The sequence below is a fragment of the Emys orbicularis genome, chromosome 2, assembly GCF_028017835.1.
Source record: "Emys orbicularis isolate rEmyOrb1 chromosome 2, rEmyOrb1.hap1, whole genome shotgun sequence".
Classification (NCBI taxonomy): domain Eukaryota; kingdom Metazoa; phylum Chordata; order Testudines; family Emydidae; genus Emys; species Emys orbicularis.
In genome coordinates this window covers 271,011,778-271,031,311 of record NC_088684.1, presented here as the reverse complement: position 1 = coordinate 271,031,311, position 19,534 = coordinate 271,011,778, and the positions used below count along the sequence as shown (strand labels likewise).

The 19,534-nt window shown below is 41.2% G+C and overlaps 1 protein-coding gene across 8 annotated transcripts in view; it reads left to right on the top strand.

The window, feature by feature from the left end:
• Positions 1-19,534, top strand: part of PARD3 (par-3 family cell polarity regulator) — a 658,895-nt gene that overhangs the window by 82,046 nt on the left and 557,315 nt on the right. For all 8 annotated transcript variants that reach the window (XM_065400237.1, XM_065400238.1, XM_065400236.1 and 5 more), the window contains exon 2: positions 8,140-8,241. In XM_065400237.1, coding sequence (XP_065256309.1) covers positions 8,140-8,241 — 102 coding nt within the window. The remainder of the gene's footprint in view (positions 1-8,139; positions 8,242-19,534) is intronic.

Genomic DNA, 19,534 nt, shown 5'->3' with positions numbered 1-19,534 from the left:
GCTTTAAACTGGGAAGTCTTAGGAAACTTTATTTCTGTTGTCCCAACACAGGTATCATTTTCTGAACTGAGAAGCTGTAATTGCCTTCCTCTTGAACAGGTTGAATTAAAATATTCCTGAAAACAAGCAGTTTTACAGTAACTTTCCTTCACGACTAGAAACTACTTTGTACTCTTTTGGAAAGGATAGACTTTTATGAAAACAGTACATGCAAATATTTAGAACTAAAGGAGTAGGAAATCACCTTCTATGCCATTAACAGACATCATTTCCATTGCTTTTTCTTATATATTCTATCCTTTGCATATGGTTCTTTTTTCCATTATCTGGGAGAGTACAATCATTTAGTCATAAAATAGTAAAAGGTTACTTACAGTGATGGCTTTCTCAGTTTATCCTGAGTATGTCTTATTTTTCTATGTAATCCCTATGGAATAAACAAAATGTAAACCGCTTACTAGCTTTGTTGGACAATCTGTTCTTGTGTTCACATTCTAGGTGAATGTTCACTTAACAAAATATTTATCTTCTTTAATTACAGAAAAAGTCTGAGGTGGAGAGTGAAGTATTTACAAATGTCAAATTTAAGTAATTTTCAGAGCACAGCTAGGTAGAATATGTAACTGGGTGGTGTACACAGGAAATAGGAGGACTGACTTGCTTAGACTTGAGGAGTGTGATGCAATGATTACACTGTATTATTGCATTGAATTTCAAGTTTAGCATTACCTATGCCCTTGAATTGAAAGAAGTGAACTGTCCAGTTCTGCACATTGTTTGAACTATGCTAAAAACATCCACATAGCTTTTACAAAATAATTGTGCCTTACTGATTTGCCCTTCCCAAAAGAACTAAATTGTTCTAGAGCAGTGTAATTTAACTTGTTGCTGTAATAAAATGCAACTTGATACCTGTTGTGTTGAAAACTTAAGAAGTTCATTGAACTCTGAGGTTAGCATCAACAAGTGAGTGAATATAATTGCCAGAATTCTAAAAATCCTAGTTCTGAGTAGCTAAGAATTAATTTTAAAAGCCTAATTCTAGTTCAAAAAGTTAAATTTAAACGGTCACCAAAATGTTATTGTGCTGAGTAGCCATATGTGTAAAATTGTAATTGACTCTAAGTAGATATTGCTATAAAAATATTTTCCTGAGAAAATTTCTTAAACAATTTTCTAAATACCATTTTAAAATATATTTAGTTCTTGGTATTGGTCCATTTTAAAAAGTGGCATTTCCACTTAAGATTCCATGTATTTGCATCTTCACCATTTTTCATTTTTTTAAAAAGGGCTTATTTGGTCTAGGTATTGCAGCAGGACAGCTTTAAATCATAATCTTTTATAGATGTATTTTTTTATACACAGCAAATAATGTGAGAGACAGCCTGATAGACACACATCAGATGTGTGTCTACGTTCAGAATGGGGCACCTTGAGAATTTTTATTGCAGCATTGGTGTTAGCTGATTCGTAATAGAATTCCCACATACTTAATTGTGCTGGGTAAAAATCACTTTCCATGTGCGCTGAGCAGAGTACAAATTCAAGAGTCACTACTGGAGGAATCTCTAAGTGGAGAGATTTCACTTTAGGACACTATGCTGTAGTGCTTCTTGCTTATTCACTGTAACCCAGACATACGATGACACAGAATGCCTTTCAGAGTGTCCCAAAGGACTGATCAGAAGGGTTTGCCACTTGCTATGAAAACTCACTGAGTGCTGAAGGCTGAAGGTTATGGTCCAACAAGTCTTCCATCTAAGCTAAAATATTTTCAGTAATTGTTCCAAAAATTCACTTGGAGGTGTTTTATTAACATTAGATAAGAAATACTCCGTGTTGTTCCCTAGCTGTGATTGAAACCCATAGTTGGTCAAGATATGCAGTGACACACTTGCAATCATGCTGAAGAGAGTGGCATTGCACTTGAGTGCAACTCAAGGCAGAATTTAGTCTAGTGCAGGGTTTCTCAAACTTAATTGCACCGCGACCTGTTTCTGACAAGCAAAATTATTACACGACCCCGGGAAGGGGGACCGAAGCCCAAGCCCCACCATCTTGGACAGGGGGGGGCAAAGCCCAAGCACTGCTGCTCTGGGGGGTGCCAAAGCTTGAGGGTTTCAGCCCTGGGAAGTGGGGCTCAGACATTGGTTTCAGCCCCGAGCCCCATCAAATACAACGCCAGCCCTGGTGACCCCATTAAAATGGGATCGCGACCCACAGTTTGAGAACCACTGGTCTAGTATCTTTTGAAGGTAGTAAATACTATGGATGGGTTCAAGCCACATAATTTATATCCTAGTTTTGAATATTTCCAAAGCTGAGGTTTTTGGACCAGTTGTTTGTTTATTCTGCTGTATAATATAGATAGAGACCATTGCCAAAGTTTGGACTCAGCTCTGGATTTCAGTTACTCACAAAGTTCAGTGGTGGTAGGATCTTGTTTTCATTTGGCCATATCTATTTCTAGAAACTACAATCTTTTCCATTGCTCAAAAGGCATGTAGATAAACGCTATAAAATGTAGAGTAATCACAGGGAGCAAAGGGGAATCGAGAAATGACTGTCTCCACATGGTATAGAGAAAACTTAAATGAAAAGGTTTATTATTGTTTCATATTTACTTAGCAGATCTTGTCTGTGTAAGCTCTTGCCAAATTCATTTTAGGTATTTCTTGTCTAGTCTTGCTGACCTACTATTTTGTGTTAGTGGCTTGTCAAACAGGAAGAGCCACAATATACTCAGCTCAGGTTTTGTGGAGTAAACTATAAAATATATGTGGTGCATGAAATTAAGTTTTTTTTTCTTTGACATTTCTCACAGAAGAGAAAAACACCTTTTAAAAATGAAATACTTGCTAATTGGCGGAAGAATGCAACTTGTATCTAAGCTACGTAGGTTGGGCATATGATGTAGCATAAGGGCAGCAATTGTGTTTTTGATCCTGTAATTTTGTGTGTTTGCTATGTTGCCCTTTTATTAACGTGCACCCTGTCTGAAAACAGGATAAACATCCAGAAATACCAGAGTTCAGCTTAATGCTGGCTGTCCTTGTGGATTTAGCCACTCTTGCATCTGTACCCTGTCTATAATATCGCCATTTTACAGACAGGAAACAGAGGCTAGAGAGGTTAAGCGATTTGGTCAAGAACAGTTAGGGTTCAGATGATGGGGTTGAAGAGGCAGGTTGGTTCTTGTTTGCTGTAAAATAGTTCTTTCTCATTTCCAGATTGCAATAAAGCTTGGCTTATATCTCAAATCCCGGTTGAGTCTTTGAGCTGTAATAAGTGACTTGTTATGTTTTGAAGTGTAAACCTTATTGTAGCCTGTCAATTCTGTCAAGCCTTAAAAACCCAGCTGTTTGTATTCGATCACGTGACAGTGTTTTTTCAGATACCAGAGGTAGAGATGCATTACATAATTGGGTGTGAGATGAGAAACTAAGTCTTCCCTACTGTTTACTGGTTCGAAAGTTGAGTATACAATGGCATGTTTTCTTTGGACTTTGTTCTAGAGCTTGCCAGATGAGGAACATTAGGACAGTGTGTATAAGCTGATAGCTTTGCCTGATCTTTTTATAAACAGTGAAACATTAAATGCTCAAATTAAACAAAAGCACACATGAATACTCTCTTTGGTATAATCACTTCTGGGTGTATGTGCCCCAAAAGGTCCAATAGAAACTTGAGTGTTTTTTTTCCATAAAGTAATTTCAGAGAAGAATTTAAAGCGAACTTGAGCTCTCCTGTTTACTGTAGAATTTTTGATATACAGACAAATTACATAGGAATGAAGTGTTTTCATCTCCTTTCACAAACAAAATGCAAAGTAGGTCAATCACAATCTACAATCTTAATGTAGAAACTCTCTCTAATCTGTATATATAATCTGGTCTAAAATCTATCCATTAAGTTTTATATGTGTACACGGTTTTAGCTAAATCTTGTTGCACTTGGCTGATATTAAAAGCTTTTCTGATTGGGTATTTCAGTTGGGTCAACTCAGTAGTTAAAATGTAGGTTGTATATGGAAATAGCCCTATAACTTGGTATTGCCTTGCCAAATGGGGGGTAGAGGTAGGGAGGAGGGAATGCTGCCTTGTTGTGTAATGTTTCTCTAAACAGATAGTGTTACGTTCATTTTTGCAAGTGTAAAAATTGTGTTTCTGGTACATTTATGATGATATGAGAAACTGCTGCTATTTGTTAATTAAACAGTTATAAAAATGATGGTACAGTGCTTGCCGGTATTGTCCAAAGCCCTGTACCTCACAGTAGTGATGTAGTATGTTGAGCTACTACTTGTAGAAAAGTTTATTTTGTATAAGTGATGATGTCACTAGGGCAATTACAATAAGGGGGAAGTTGTGTATTATTACCTCAGGGTTTGTCTACAGTGGCAATTTACAGCGCTGCAACTTTCTCGCTCAGGGGTGTGAAAAAACACCCCCCTGAGTGCAGCAAGTTTCAGTGCTGTAAAGCACCAGTGTAGACAGTTTACCAGCGCTGGTAGCTATGCCCCTTGTGGAGGTGGTTTCCCAGCGCTCTGCCGCGACCCCACAAGCCACGTTAGAGGGCTGCCGTGTCAGCGCTTTAGCATTGCCAGTGTAGACTAGCCCTTAATCAAAACTGCAGGAACAGTATATTCTTGCTTCAACATAACTGTGAAATGTTTTTGCATTTAATAGTTAATATAGATTTTAAAATCACTAACTGGGATTACATTTCTGAGAAGAATAACATTTAACAAAATACAGTTCTAAAATCTGATCTTTGGGATAGGGTGGTGAGAAATAGGTGAAAATCTAAAAATGAATGGACTGCATAAATGAGCAGAGTAAAAATCTCTAGGCAACTTAATCCCTCCCAAATCATTAAAGCATGTAAACTCAAAACTGGGTTTCCATTGATTTCTGCTGGTACTAAAGCCAATGTGTGTATGACCAGATGCCTAAAATGAATAGGGCAGTTTCACAGGGGTGTTATTTGACTAGACCAGTCACTTAAAATGAAAATCGAGAGGAAAAAGAAACATTACTTTTCCCTCTGACTTTCATTGCATAGGATTTCTCTGCTTTCCATGCAGTTTCTCCCAAGGTGTAACAATAGCAATGAATTTATGGGAATTGTAGGGCTATGACCTCCCTTGCCCATCTCCCTTTTCATCCAAATGGGAGTCCTAAGATTCTTAGGCATTCACATGAGATGCTGCATGGAAGGCAGAGCAAACATAATTAGAGATCCAAGGATGTATAGATCTTTTAAATTTAGGTTATATCTATTCAAAGTACCCCTTTCCCTGTGGCAGTGGCAGCAGCGGTATGAAACCAAGGCCTATGCATGTTGTATTTGTGCTGCTGTAAACAGTGTTGCCATGGGGTGTAAAATACTACTGTGCATGAGGGCAGCCTAGATTGTGTTACTATACCTCTACCCCGATATAACGCGACCTGATATAACATGGTAAAGCAGCGCTCCGGGGGCGCGGGGCTGCGCACTCTGGTGGATCAAAGCAAATTCAATATAACGCGGTTTCACCTATAACGCAGTAAGATTTTTTGGCTCCCGATGACAGCGTTATATTGCGGTAGAGGTGTAATAAAGTTCTTTGTAGGCTTTTGAGGTGGCAAAGGAAGGGAAAGTAGGGAAGGGCAATGGAGACCTAGAGGACAAAGAAGGATGGAAATCAGTACGTTGCAGCAAAGGAAAAGAGAAGTGGAAGTGTAACCGAGAGAGTGGGGGCTGTTTTCCAGTAAGCGCTTTCTACCTTGTAAGAAAAATCTCCTCTCAAATATTTTGGCCCCACACCATGGTAAAACAGGTGATATGCTGGTGGGGATGGCGTTCCTGCCTCCCCAACACATGTGTCCTTCACATATGAAAATGAGAAAAAAGCCCTTCTTCCAAGAGCTCTGCCTCCCACACATCAGTGATTTTTGCCTTATACCTTTCTCCCTGTTGGTAGCAGTGTAGCTTTGAGTTTGAAAAACTGGTAATTTGAACTGCAGTAGTTTAACTTTTAATATTTTGTAGGCAACTTAAAGTGAAAGTTAATGGTAATTTGTAATTTTAATTATTCAAGAATCCAAATGGGAACTTGAGATAATGTGGCTGAGGATAAGTCCTTTTGAAACTTCAGATGCTCCAGCAATTAACTTGAAAAACAGCCTCTGTTTGAAAAATTCCATAGTATCCTTGATCTCAGTCAGTCAGAGACTGTGTAATATATGCTCTTGATGTCAGATCCATGTGTAACAGATTTGTGACCTACTGCCTAGGAATGTTATCCTTGTTTGTTCATTCAGCACCGACAGTGCCCTTGGCGTGGACAAGATACAACCTAGAGACAGCCCCAACCTCAAAGACCTTACAATCTGATTAAGCCAGATGCAGAGCAGACATTATGGCTGGGAAACCCAGAGCTATTAAAATATTTTGAGAGGTTTTGGTGAAAACATATGCTTTCTTTCCTTCATTTAAGTGGTGGGTGATACCACAGGAATTTCAAGATGTGTTCATAAAATATTTAGTCCATTCCTACTATAAGACATGCAGGCCACGATTTTCAAGCTTTTGGATGCCCTAATTTTTGGAGGCCCGTCTTCAGACCCCTTTTAAGTGTTTCATGTTTAAAAGATGGGTGGCCAGTACTTCCTGAAAATCAGGTCTCTTTAAGGTGTAATAGATCGGGTCCCCCAAAATTGTGGCACCCAAACCCATTACTCAGTTTTGAAAACTCTGGCGACCATATGAAATGTATTGAATTTGTCCTAATGTTAGACATTGAACAACAGCTCAGAGTGTTGTCATTGTTACGCAGGTGGGCTAGCTAAGATGCAAAAAAGAGTTACATATTATGTCATGTCCAGCCCTGTGTGGCCATAATAGAACTTTTCACTATAAAAATGATCTCTCTTAGAATAACAAATGTAGTAATCCAGGCTCAATACAGTACATATCTGTGGGGAAATGGGCGTGTACCTCTTGATGCAGTACCATTTTTCTGATTCTGCTTGTATGGTACAAGGGTGGGGGAAGTTGTGGAAGACTATATCCCCATTTGTTGGTAAATTATGGTATCCTTCCTTCAAAATACAGAATGTATACAATATATGAGACATACATGTCTTGTATAGCAATAATATGTGAAACAACATTGTTGGAGATTGACGTGATGTCTCTGAAAGGTTTTTTGATGAACCTTGTATTGGTGTCTAGAGAGAGTTTCTCTTTATAGGGGCCTGTTGACCGAAGTACTTGGACTACTTCAGTCTGAGGAGACATTTCTGAAAATTTTCTGTCAGCTAAAAAAACCATTCTAAGACAGGGAAGTACTGTCATGCCCCATCCCACAGTGGTGGTGTAAGGTGCTCAGATACTACAGTAATTGAGACCATAGAAATACTGATGCTATCAGAAAGAAAAATCTTTTGCTTTACATAATTCACTTGTGTTAGAGGGCATATATCGCGGTAACCCCGGGGCTCCGGCAGCGGGGCTCGGGCGGCGCTTTAAAGGGCCCGGGGCTCTGGCTGCTGCAGGGAGCACCAGGCCCTATAAATCACCACTGGAGCCCTGCCGCGGCTACCCTGGAGCAGCGGCAGTGGGGCTCGGCCGGCGATTTAAAGGGCCTGGGCTCCCCACAGTGGCTGGAGCCCAGGGCTCTTTAAATCACCGCTGGAGTCCTGCCGCCGCTACCCCAGGGCTCCGGCAGTGGGGCTCAGGTGGCGATTTAAAGGGCTTGGAGCTCTGGCCGCTGTGGGGAGCCCGGGCCCATTAAATCACCGTCGGAGCCCTGCCGCTGCTACCCCGGGGCTCCGGCGGTGGGGCTCGGTTGGCGATTTAAAGGGCTCGGAGCTCTGGCCGCTGTGGGGAGCCCGGGCCCTTTAAATCGCCGCTGGAGCCCTGCCGCTGCTACCCCGATATAACGGGGTTTCACCTATAATGCGGTAGGGATTTTTGGCTTCCGAGAACCGCGTTATATTGGGGTAGAGTTGTACAGGATTTGAATCTGAATGAAAACTTTACCATTGACTTCAGTAAGTATAGGACTGGGCATATTGACTGCTGGGGAAATATCTTCTTTTACCAATATGTACTTGAAATATCTGATGGATCTTTTTCCTTTGCATACAGGATCCAAACTATTGGATACAAGTACATCGCCTGGAGCATGGGGATGGAGGAATCCTAGACCTTGATGACACTCTTTGTGACGTAGCTGACGACAAAGACAGAGTGAGTACAGACTGTTCTTAAACAGGCTCAGGGTTCATTGCCTGCAAACACACCATGTTTCATATTTCTAGCGTAAACTGAAGATGAGGTAGGAGAAAGAAGAGAAGGGATGGAAGAAGGTGATATTCAAACAACATGAAAGTAATTTTCCTGAATTTTCTAATATTGGCGCTTTCACAAAAATGCTAAGTACATTAGTGAAACTGAGCTGGAAATGTAATATAAAATATTTGATTTAAATTAAGGTGCTTTCATTATGCAATATAAATAAAGTTGGAATATGAAAGTGAGGATGAGAAGAGACAGGAAATCCCTAAAAAAATTTACACAAGATTTTCCAAAACATGTCTTAAATTTAGTACCCCAACTCCATGTTTAGTCACGTAAGTAAGTAGCCTAGTTTTGAATGCTGAGCATCCCTGATTTCACTTTGAGAAGTCATTGATTTTATTAGGAGCTGCTGGGTACTCAGCACTTGTGAAAATATTAGGCTGCTTATGTAGGTTCGGACTTTTGGGACCTATTTTTGAGAATCTCAGACATGTAATGTATATTTGTTTTGTTTGCAATCAGCTAAGCTATATTTTGCTTTAATACTGGATTTTTGTTTGAGATGATGGATGCATTTTTACTGTCTTAAGTAACATAGTCAGATTGGATAAAATAGGAAACACTGACATTAGTAAGCCTGGGAAGTTTTATGTAACATGCTAAACATTGGCATTTCGCTGCCAAGCTGTGCTCCTAGCAATTCTTACTGAAGATGTAACTCCACTGCATTGCAGCTACTGAGGACTGTGATTGAGCCTTCAATCTAGAGGTACAATTCTCAGGGCCCTGCTCTTTTCACCGCATGACACATCATTGCCTTTGTGAGCCGCAACAGGCAATCTGAAAACTTTCTTGAAAATTACTCAAATGTAGAAATAAATACTCTGTCCTTACTATTTTGCTTGGGACTGAGTTTAATTGGGGTTATTTTAACTGCTGTACTAAGAGTTTAAAAATCAGGGAATCATGGGGTTTGGAAGACTCCTCACTGTCTGAAATGCTAAGGTTACTCAAGCTGTATAAAGTAACAGCATACAGTGTCTAGTTTTTAGGAATGTCCTCCATAAAAATAGTGCCCAGCTAAGAGATCATGACAAGTGGAAACCACGTAACATTACCATTTCATTCTAAAGCACTTCCTACTACAGCTTTGCTTACAGGCCTCAGGTAGGACGACTATTACCATCAACGCTGGTTTTCTGTTAAACTTATGTGAGTCATGTACTCTTTACCCCTCTCCTTCCTAAGGAAGAAACCTAACATCTGGTTTCTTAAAGGTTTCATTCTTTGGCTCTAAGCTTGGCTTGCAGGCTTCCAATGCAGGGCTCTTCATACTGAAACTGTGCGTAGGTGTTTTTATGTGCGTGACTAATGGGGAAAAAACTCTCACTGCCATTGAAATAAGCAGTGCCATTATTACAACAGTATTCTCTTTCTGCTTAAGTGGATAAGATCCCTTTTAGACAATTGACTTACGCTGTTTCTGAAGGTTTGCCTAGCTTGTTTCCGCTCTGATTTTATGAAACTGGCATTTCTATCCTCAGTTTCTACTCACTGCGTATATCACTTACATTTTATTTTTTAAAGAGCCATGAGATGTTGATGTGAAGGATGAAACATAAATGTACGTTGTATGTAGGTTGTACCGTACTAGTTTATCCTTGAATTAATCATTCCAGCTTGACCTTCCCTTTTGATTGTTTTCAAGAACTGCAGTTGTTAGTCACTATGTTTTGATTATGTATCTTCTGATATTTTTACACTCACTTTGAATACCAATTACTTTTCTAATTCTGTTCCAGTTTTGGGTTGCTCGCTTCTTTCACATATAGCAAATGTTTTAATTGTTTTATGTTTGTTAAACCTGATACAGAGCTCAGTATTGCAAGGAGCTGAGCATCATTGGCCCTCTAGCCAGACAAGCACGTAAGTACATATTTAACTTTAAACATGATGTGCTTAGGAATGTTTAAACATCTCATATTTAAAGTTAAGCATGCACTTAACTTACCACTGAAGCCTGAAATTACTCATGTGCTTAAAGCTAAGCACACGCTGAAGTATTTTGTTGAACTGGGGCCAGAATACTGAGCACCTTGCAGAACTGAGCTCATAACATCTGTGTGTTCATTTTCAAGGAAGAGATATTCAAATGCACAAAGGACAGTGGTCAGTCATCCTCATTGGCGTTAATGCTATACATAGGAATAATCTTTAAAATGGCAGCATTGCATTTTTCTTAATTTTCCCTTGCTCCTGGAGTATCTAATTGTTACTCTAAAATTGCATATGTTCAGATTATTAAGGGTCTAATTTTAACTAAGCAGCCATACATATAAAACATTATACAGGTTTTTGTAAAGTCTATTATCTTGCAAAACTCTGCTACAAAGTATTTAACAATTCTAGTACAGAATATAAAACAATTAAGGGCTGTACATTCTTTTGGAGCCTTAATTGTAAATACATTAAATGTTATGCAGGGGCAGCTACTTCAGTGAAATAACATAAACTCCAGGAGTAATGTGAAGAATGTTTGCTTCAGTTCTAGTGTCTCCATGGAAAAATTGTTATGCTATAAAATGCACATAAAGATCCTTATAGACAACAGCTGCTACAAGTGGAATAAAAAAAGACATGTCCTTGTGATGGTCCTTTTCCCATTAAAATGCAGCTTGTTCGGACAGTCTTATTTTATCTTTTTCACCATCCCTCTTATCCCCTGGTTTATTTTGTACCTTAATAAAATGGACTAGATTGGTGGTAGTGGACTCTCTCTGGAGTGATTTGAAATGTTAAAAACAACTCTGAATATATGGGGGGGAAATATACTTTAGAATGTTAATTGTGTGCTTAGGTTATTTATTTCCTCTTTGAAACCACAACTTCAATGTTAGTGATTTTAATATAAAAATAGAAACTGCATGATTCAGTCTAATTTAGACAGCATATCAATTTGACATTCACATTAAATTGCATTACCATGATGATGAGAAAGTTAGCAATGTTGGAGACTTTTTATGGAGCTATATTTCGCAAGAGGGTATATATATATATATATATATATATATATATATTTTTACAACTCTAAACTATTCAATTCATTTGCAGTTACTTTAGCTTATCACAACATGCTGATAAAATATAAACTCTTGTTAGCCTATTCCTAATTTCATTTATGAAAAGTAGATTTATATTTTTGAATCTTTTATTGATGTATAATAGAAAACTAGTATGTAACTTCTGCTCCTTGATGCAAGCAGATTAGGTAATCATGCTTTGGATGTTTTGGGGTTTTTTTTTTCTGAAAACAACTTCAATTTTGAACAGTTTTGAGGGTATAGCCTACTGAGAAAGGGGCATTAGGATATTTACCTGTTCAAGTAATCTGACTGGATGAACCCTAAAGACTACTTAGTAAAACTAGTCATCGTATAAATATCTTTACATTAGATTAAAATTTAATACGGCATTCCACTAGATTATAAAACATTAACAGATGCACAAAAACCTGCTTCTTTCTATGTAATAAGACACGCATTTGAAAATTGCCAAGACATTGGGTTTCGTTAGTGGAAAAGCATTGTATAATGGAAACATTGCTATTGAAAAACGTATGTATTTATATATTTATATGTAAACATTTTTCAATCGGAACAGTTTTTGGTTAGCTTTCTGAAAAATTGTTTGGCTGGAAGAAACAGGAATCTACTTATGACTGGAGGTATCCAATCCAAACCCAAAAGAAAGACATATTTGGTATTATGAAATGTGATCAATTTAAATATTTTTCTGTGTATTAGGAAACTGTTTGAAATACAGTTAATGTTTTTCAATATAAAGTGCATTGTTATATCTGTGAGGAATTAATCTTGACTGCAGTTTAATTTTCAGTATCTCAAAAGTTTTTTTTCTTTCCCCCTTTGTTTGAAATAACCTTCAAAATAGTTTGAGTCCTTAGAGACACCAGTCTGGAAGGTACGGCACTCAGACTTCCACACTATCAGTCACCAATTGAGTTAAGCAGGTTTTCTGTCTAGGCAGCCCTGATAAGGAGAACTGTGCAGAACTTTAGCCTTGTTAGCTAAAGTTAGCACATAACTTTAGGTATGTGATTGTACAAAATCAACACAACTTGATTGGCTGTATTTGCATTATTAACAGCACAAAGTGGGAATTCTCCAGATAAATTTAGAAACTGTTTTGTGGACTCAAATTAATCTATTTCCTTTGTGTAAAATTACAGTGCTTTCATCTGTATATTTAATAATTTATTTAAATTGTACAGGTTAGGGACTGATTGCTGTAGGAGGTTGCTATTCGAATGTAGATCCTTTTCACCTGTAGATTATCATAACAAATTCTGTTCTGGTTGGTAGGTTTCCAAAGAGCCATCAGATAATATTGTGCAAAATTCTCTGTGATCTCACTTGAGTTCCTAGTGGATATGCGTGCATATACAAAAAAACACCCACCCTTCTGTCCATCTTTTGATTATGGTCTTTTCAAGTCAGATTGAGGCACATGGAAGTTGGTGCTACTGTCCAAGCTTTACTTGTGTGAGTGAAAAGGACTTATTCAGGATCTCAGACTGGCACCATTTATGAAAACTAAATCACTATAAGAAAAACAAAGTACAAAAAATACTTTTACTCTTCTGTTTTAAAAAGCATGTGTATATGTGTATAAACATAAAAACCAGTCTGTTAGATATGTTCTAAGTGAAATGATTACTTCTAGGCATGGATTTAGAAATGATGCATATTTTTTTGTGTTGAAAAAATTAAAAATAACACACAATTCGAGGCCTGCACAGTACTTTTAGTGCTGCTGCCAAATGAATTGCTTAGAGACTTGGGGTTTCTGGCTGGTGTAACTCCAACATATCATTTGCATGACTCGCTTTGACTTCAAGGGAAGGGTAAATGCAGTAATTAGGCTCACAATTTCATTATGGTGAATAGTGTGACAATAAGAAATAGTGTCTCTATCTCTGGAGTTGAATTATTGTGGGGTATGAGGCATATGGCCGTTGTTCAGATAGTCTGCTTACCTGATGGTAGATTGGATTTTAAGTAGCTTTGGATTGTTTAAGATTTATGCTGAATGAAAACATCAGCCTTTCATGGTTCTTGTATTGCTTTCTCCCGAAGTATAGTGTACTACTTCTCAATTCACTGCTGTTTGTTTCTTGTCTTTGGGTTATGCGCATAGAAGAAAGCATTGTGACAGTAACTTTGCTGAAATTATTCTTCAATCTAAGAACATGCTTTCTTTGCTTGGTCTACTATTTCCTAATACACCATCAGCTCTTTCCTTCTGCATAAATCTTCATCTTTTATTTATGCACCATGATATGCAGAGATGCAAAGTGAGTCAATATAATGCAGCAAAGTGGCAGTGTCTAGACTAATTTCCATACTTGCATGTCATTGTAGCTGCATATTTTTTTGCAGTTTTTTTGTATTATCTTTGGTTCAGCTGTTGCAAAACAGATCAGGGCATTATCTTTTTATTGGTGATTACGAACACCAGATAGGGCACTATTTTTTTTATTAGTGATTAGGAAGCCAGAGAAATTGGTTGTGTGTGAAATGTAGTTGGTGAAAATGAGAAGTTCATTAGGTAGATCGTTGTTGAAATGGAGTCCATGAAACATTCAAAACCAGAGCTGTGTTAAGTGATCAAATTATTGCTGAAATTTCCAGTGAGCTAAGAAATTGCATTATACACAAATCCCATTTTAAAGCCGTATAAAGGCTCTTTATTCCCTTAATTAATGTCTGGCCGTGTCTTGCCTAACAGGAGAAAATGTAAGGCTTAAACAGTTGCCTCCATGTGACATCAGGTTAAAATAGGAACTCTTGTTATTTTTTAGTATACTGAAGATATGGTGTTTTGGTTTAAACTTTTGGGCTACCATAGAATATGGGGTATTAAAGCTGCTGTTGGGCTACAAAGGAGGGTATATAATCTAGATGTACAAGATTCATGTTTTGGGAAAGATGATTATATTTGTTTGCAGCCAAAGTTGTCGTGCAATAGACAACCTTAAACCACGTTAAAAATAAATCAGAGAATTGTGCAAATGTGTAATGTTCTTGTGGATGAATTTACTGGACTGGGACTCAGGAGATCTGGGTTCAGTTGCTAAATCCGCCACAGATTTCCGGAGTCATTTTTAGGTGTTATGTTAACCCTGATACTGTAGTAAGCTCTCTGGACTGACTGGTGCAGTGCACTGCACTGCACATTGCAAGATTGGGGCCTTGTATCGCTGTGTCTGTTCCTTTTCTGTGAAATAGGTATAATAATATTTGAAATCATGCAGGATGTTGGGAGGGTTACATTTATTAGTTTATGAGGTGCTCAGATTCTACACTAATGGAGGCCATATAAGATTCTAGCTAGATGATTATGTTGTGTTCTCCCAAATTATGGATCTGATTCTGCAGTCTTACCTACAGCAACATTTCAACTGAGTGTAAATCAGAGTTCTAGCTGAGTAAGGACTTAGAATCAGAGAAGATTAGGGTTGGAAGAGACCTCAGGAGGTCATCTAGTCCAACCTCCTGCTCAAAGCAGGACCAACCCCAACTAAATCATCCCAGCCAGGGCTTTGTCAAGCCGGGCCTTAAAAACCTCTAAGGATGGAGATTCCCTAGGTAACCCATTCCAGTACTTCACCACCTTCCTAGTGAAATAGTTTTTCCTAATATCCAACCTAGACCTTCCCCACTGCAGCTTGAGACCATTGCTCCTTGTTCTGTCATCTGCCACCACTGAGAACAGCCGAGCTCCATCGTCTTTGGAATCCCCCTTCAGGTAGTTGAAGGATGCTATCAAATCCCCCCTCACTCTTCTTTTCTGCAGACTAAATAAGCCGAGTTCCCTCAGTCTCTCCTCAAACGTCATATGCCCCAGTCCCCTAATAATTTTCGTTGCCCTCCGCTGGGCTCTCTCCAATTTGTCCTCATCCTTTCTGTAGTGGGGCCCCAAAACTGGATGCAATACTCCAGATGTGGCCTCACCAATAATCACTTCCCTTGATCTGTTGGCAATGCTCCTACTAATGGCAGCCCAATATGCCATTAGCCTTCTTGGCAACAAGGGCACACTGTTGACTCAGTCCACTTTAATCCCCAGGTCCTTTTCTGCAGAACTGCTGCTTAGCCAGTTGGTCCCCAAATTGTAGCAGTGCATGGGAGTCTTCTGTCCTAAGTGCAGGACTTTGCACTTGTCCTTGTTGAACCTCATCATTCCTTTTAGCCCAATCCTCTAATTTGTCTAGGTCACTCTGGACCCTATCCCTATTCTCCAGTGTATCTACCTCTCTTGCCTCCATCCCATCATCCAGATCATTAATGAAGATGTTGAACAAAACTGATCCCTGGGGCACTCTGCTTGATACCAGCTGCCAACTAGACATCGAGCTGTTGATCAGTACCCATGATCTACACAACCTCAGGGTTGGGCCCTAAATTTCTCACACAAAAAGACACAATTTAGTTCAACTTGTACAAGATTATCACGATAGCCTAAAGATCACTTCTTCTGCAGCTAACAATGTATGACCAAAGTATAAGCTTAGCAGCATCTAGACCAAATTTGGACCAAGTCATTAGTGAGCTTGAAAACTTAGAATTGTAACACTGTAAAACTATTATAAACTAATGCAATGCCTCTCTTCACCCATTCCCCAAATCTCTTACAATAGCATTTAACTGAATTTCCATTTCTTATTACCTCTGTTGCCAGGGCCGGCTCCAGGCACCAGCCGACCAAGCACGTGCTTGGGGTGGCACCCTAGAAGGGGCGGCCAATGTTGGGGTGGCGGGGGGGGCGCTTGTGGTGGTTTTTTTTTGTTTTTGTTTTGTTTTTGTTCTGTGGGGCGGCGCTCGAGGGGTTTTTTTGGTGTTTTTTTTTTTGTTTCGGCCGGGCAGCGCAAGGGGTGTTTCGGCGGCGCGGCGCTGGGGGTGTTTGGGCGGCACGGTGTTCGGCGGGGGCGGGGGTTTGGGCGGCGCGGCGTGGCGCAGTGCTGGGGGGTTTGGGCAGTGTGGCGCGGCGCTCGGGGGGGCGGGGGTTTGGGCGGCGCGGCGCTGGGGGGGGAGAGGGTTGGGCGGCCTGGCGCGGCGCTCGGGGGGGGGGGTGGGGGTTTGGGCGGCCTGGCGCTCGGGGGTTTGGGCGGCCCGGCGCGGCGCTTGGGGGCCGGAGGTTTGGGTGGCGTGGCGCTCCGGGGGTTTGAGCGGCCCGGCCTGGCCTGGCGCTCGGAGGGCGGGCGTTTGGCTGGCCGGCGTGGGGCGGGGGTGGGGGGGTGGGTTTGGCTGGCACGGCGCTGGGGGGGGGGAGGAGGGTTGGGCAGCGCGGCAAGGTGCTCGGGGGGGAGAGGGGGGTTGGGCGGCCTGGCGTGGCGCTGGGGGGAGGGAGGGGTTTGGGCGGCAAAAAAGTTAGAGCTGGCCCTGTCTGTTGCTGTCATGTATTGTGACCTCCATCTTTGCACTTGTTTGTGATTAAAATAACGAAGTTTGTACTTCACAATATTTGTGGCTGCTGTGCAAAGGTATAACACTGAGGAAACATTTAAGGTTCATATTTGAATGAACAAACATCTGGAATTGTGCAGAATTTGCTACCGCTGAGAAATGTTAAAGTTGGCTAAAAACAAAAACAAAAAAACCTTCCTTGACATGAGTATCTTTCTTGTGTGTGTATTCCCTTTTAATGCTGTTTTGTAAGTTGCTGATCTCTTCACCACTTGGTTTTTCTGGTCACTTGAAGTAAATCTTTCTACTGATGATTTTTTCTGTTTGCTTTCTGGCATATAGTTGCAATATCCAGAGCTGCTTTCCTGTTATCTTGCGTGTCTGTAGTGTTTTATACTGTTTTTATTTATGTACATACATGTCGGAAACAATAACCACAACTATTCATAGAGTTAAAATGCTACTCAACCCCAGTAAGGGTAGAAGAATCTGGCCCAGAATGATGATGAAACATTACCTTGTTAAAACAAACTGCGGTATGGAATGATCATGTGATTGATCCAAGTTGCTGATCTTTCAGAAAGGTCTGTTTGCCATCCAGAGGTGCATTGACAGATTAATTGACCGTCCTTAAGGTAATATGAATACGGTTTTAAAAGATGCTGTTTTTTCTGCTGAGTAGTGTTTGCAAATTGGTAAGAGTGGCTTGAAGATGTACTTACCTATGAAAATGATTAAGTAAAATGTGTTCACCATACTTTGGCTGTATGATATGTGAAAAGAGAGACTTCTGTTGATCTGAAGTAAATATTATGCCCTTTCCTAGAAAGGCCAGATTTTGAGGCCACCTTCAATTTTCACTTCTTGTAAATTACTGGTGATAGTTTTAAGGTTAAATTCTGTTTCTGAAATAAACTTAGGGTATGTCTACACTACGAGAGTAGTTCGATTTCACTTAAATCGAATATGTGGAATCGATATTACAAAGTCGAATGTGTGTGTCCACACTAAGGACAGTAATTCGACTTTGTAAGTCCACACTAACGGGGCAAGCGTCGACATTGGAAGCGGTGCACTGTGGGCAGCTATCCCACAGTTCCCACAGTCCCCGCTGCCCATTGGAATTCTGGGTCGAGCCGCCAATGCCTTCTGGGTAAAAAAATGTGTCGAGGGTGCTTTTGGGTAACTGTCGTCATCCGTCCGTCACTACCGCCCTCCCTCCCTCCCTGAAAGCGCCGGCGGGAAATCAGTTCGCGCACTTTTCTGATCAGTGACAGCGCGGACGCCACAGCACTGTGAGCATGGATCCCGCTGCGACCATCGCTGCAGTTGTGGCCGTTCTCAACGCCTCGCAGCTTATCATACACCTTTCCCTGAGGCAGATGCAGAGAAATCAGGAGAGGAGGCTACGGCACCGCCGTGAGGGCCTGAAGTCGGAGAGTAGCACAGAGCTGTCAGAAACCACGAGACCCAGCGCCCAGGACATCACGGTGGCAATGGGTCTTGTGGATATTGTGGAACGGCGATTCTGGGCCCTGGAAACAAGCACGGACTGGTGGGACCGCATAGTGCTGCAGGTCTGGGATGAATCCCAGTGGCTGCGAAACTTTCGCATGCGGAAGGGGACTTTCCTCGAACTTTGTGAGTTGCTGTCCCCTGCCCTGAAGCGCAAGGACACCCGGATGCGAGCAGCCCTGACTGTCCAGAAGCGAGTGGCCATAGCCCTCTGGAAGCTTGCAACTCCGGACAGCTACCAGTCAGTCGCGAACCACTTTGGTGTGGGCAAATCTACCGTGGGGGTTGTTGTGATGCAAGTAGCCAACGCAATCGTTAAGGTACTGCTCTCAAAGGTAGTGACCCTGGGAAACGCGCAGGTCATCATAGATGGCTTCGCCGCGATGGGATTCCCAAACTGCGGTGGGGCTATAGATGGGACTCACATCCCTATCCTGGGACCGGACCACCAGGCCAGCCAGTACATTAACAGAAAGGGCTACTTTTCAATGGTGCTGCAAGCACTGGTGGACCACAGGGGACGTTTTACCAACATCAACATCGGATGGCCGGGCAAGGTTCATGACGCTCGCGTGTTCAGGAACTCTGGTCTGTTTAGACGGCTGCAGGAAGGTCTTTACTTCTCGGACCACAAAATATCTCTTGGGGATGTGGAGATGCCTACAGTGATTCTCGGGGACCCAGCCTACCCGCTAATGCCCTGGCTCATGAAGCCCTATACTGGCGCCCTGGACACAGAAAAAGAACTGTTCAACTACCGTCTGAGCAAGTGCAGAATGGTGGTGGAGTGTGCTTTTGGCTGTCTCAAGGGGAGATGGAGAAGCTTACTGACTCGCTGTGATCTCAGCGAAACCAATATCCCCATTGTTATAGCAGCTTGCTGTGTGCTCCACAATCTGTGTGAGAGCAAGGGGGAGACCTTTATGGCGGGGTGGGAGGTTGAGGCAAATAGCCTGGCTTCTGATTACGCCCAGCCAGACAGCCGGGCGATTAGAAGATCCCAGCGGGACGCGCTGTGCATCCGGGAGGCTTTGAAAGCTAGGTTCCAGACTGAGCAGGGTAACCAGTGACTGTTAAGTTTGTGGACACAGAAGCTGAACCTGCCCCCGTTTCTTTACCCAGTTAATGTTGACTATCCTTCCAAGTTACATACCCCCTTCACCTCTGGGAGTGTGATGCCAGGCTGGGTTGGGAGACAGTCGCAGATGTGTCTGTGGGAATGGGAAAAAGGGAGTGAATTCCTG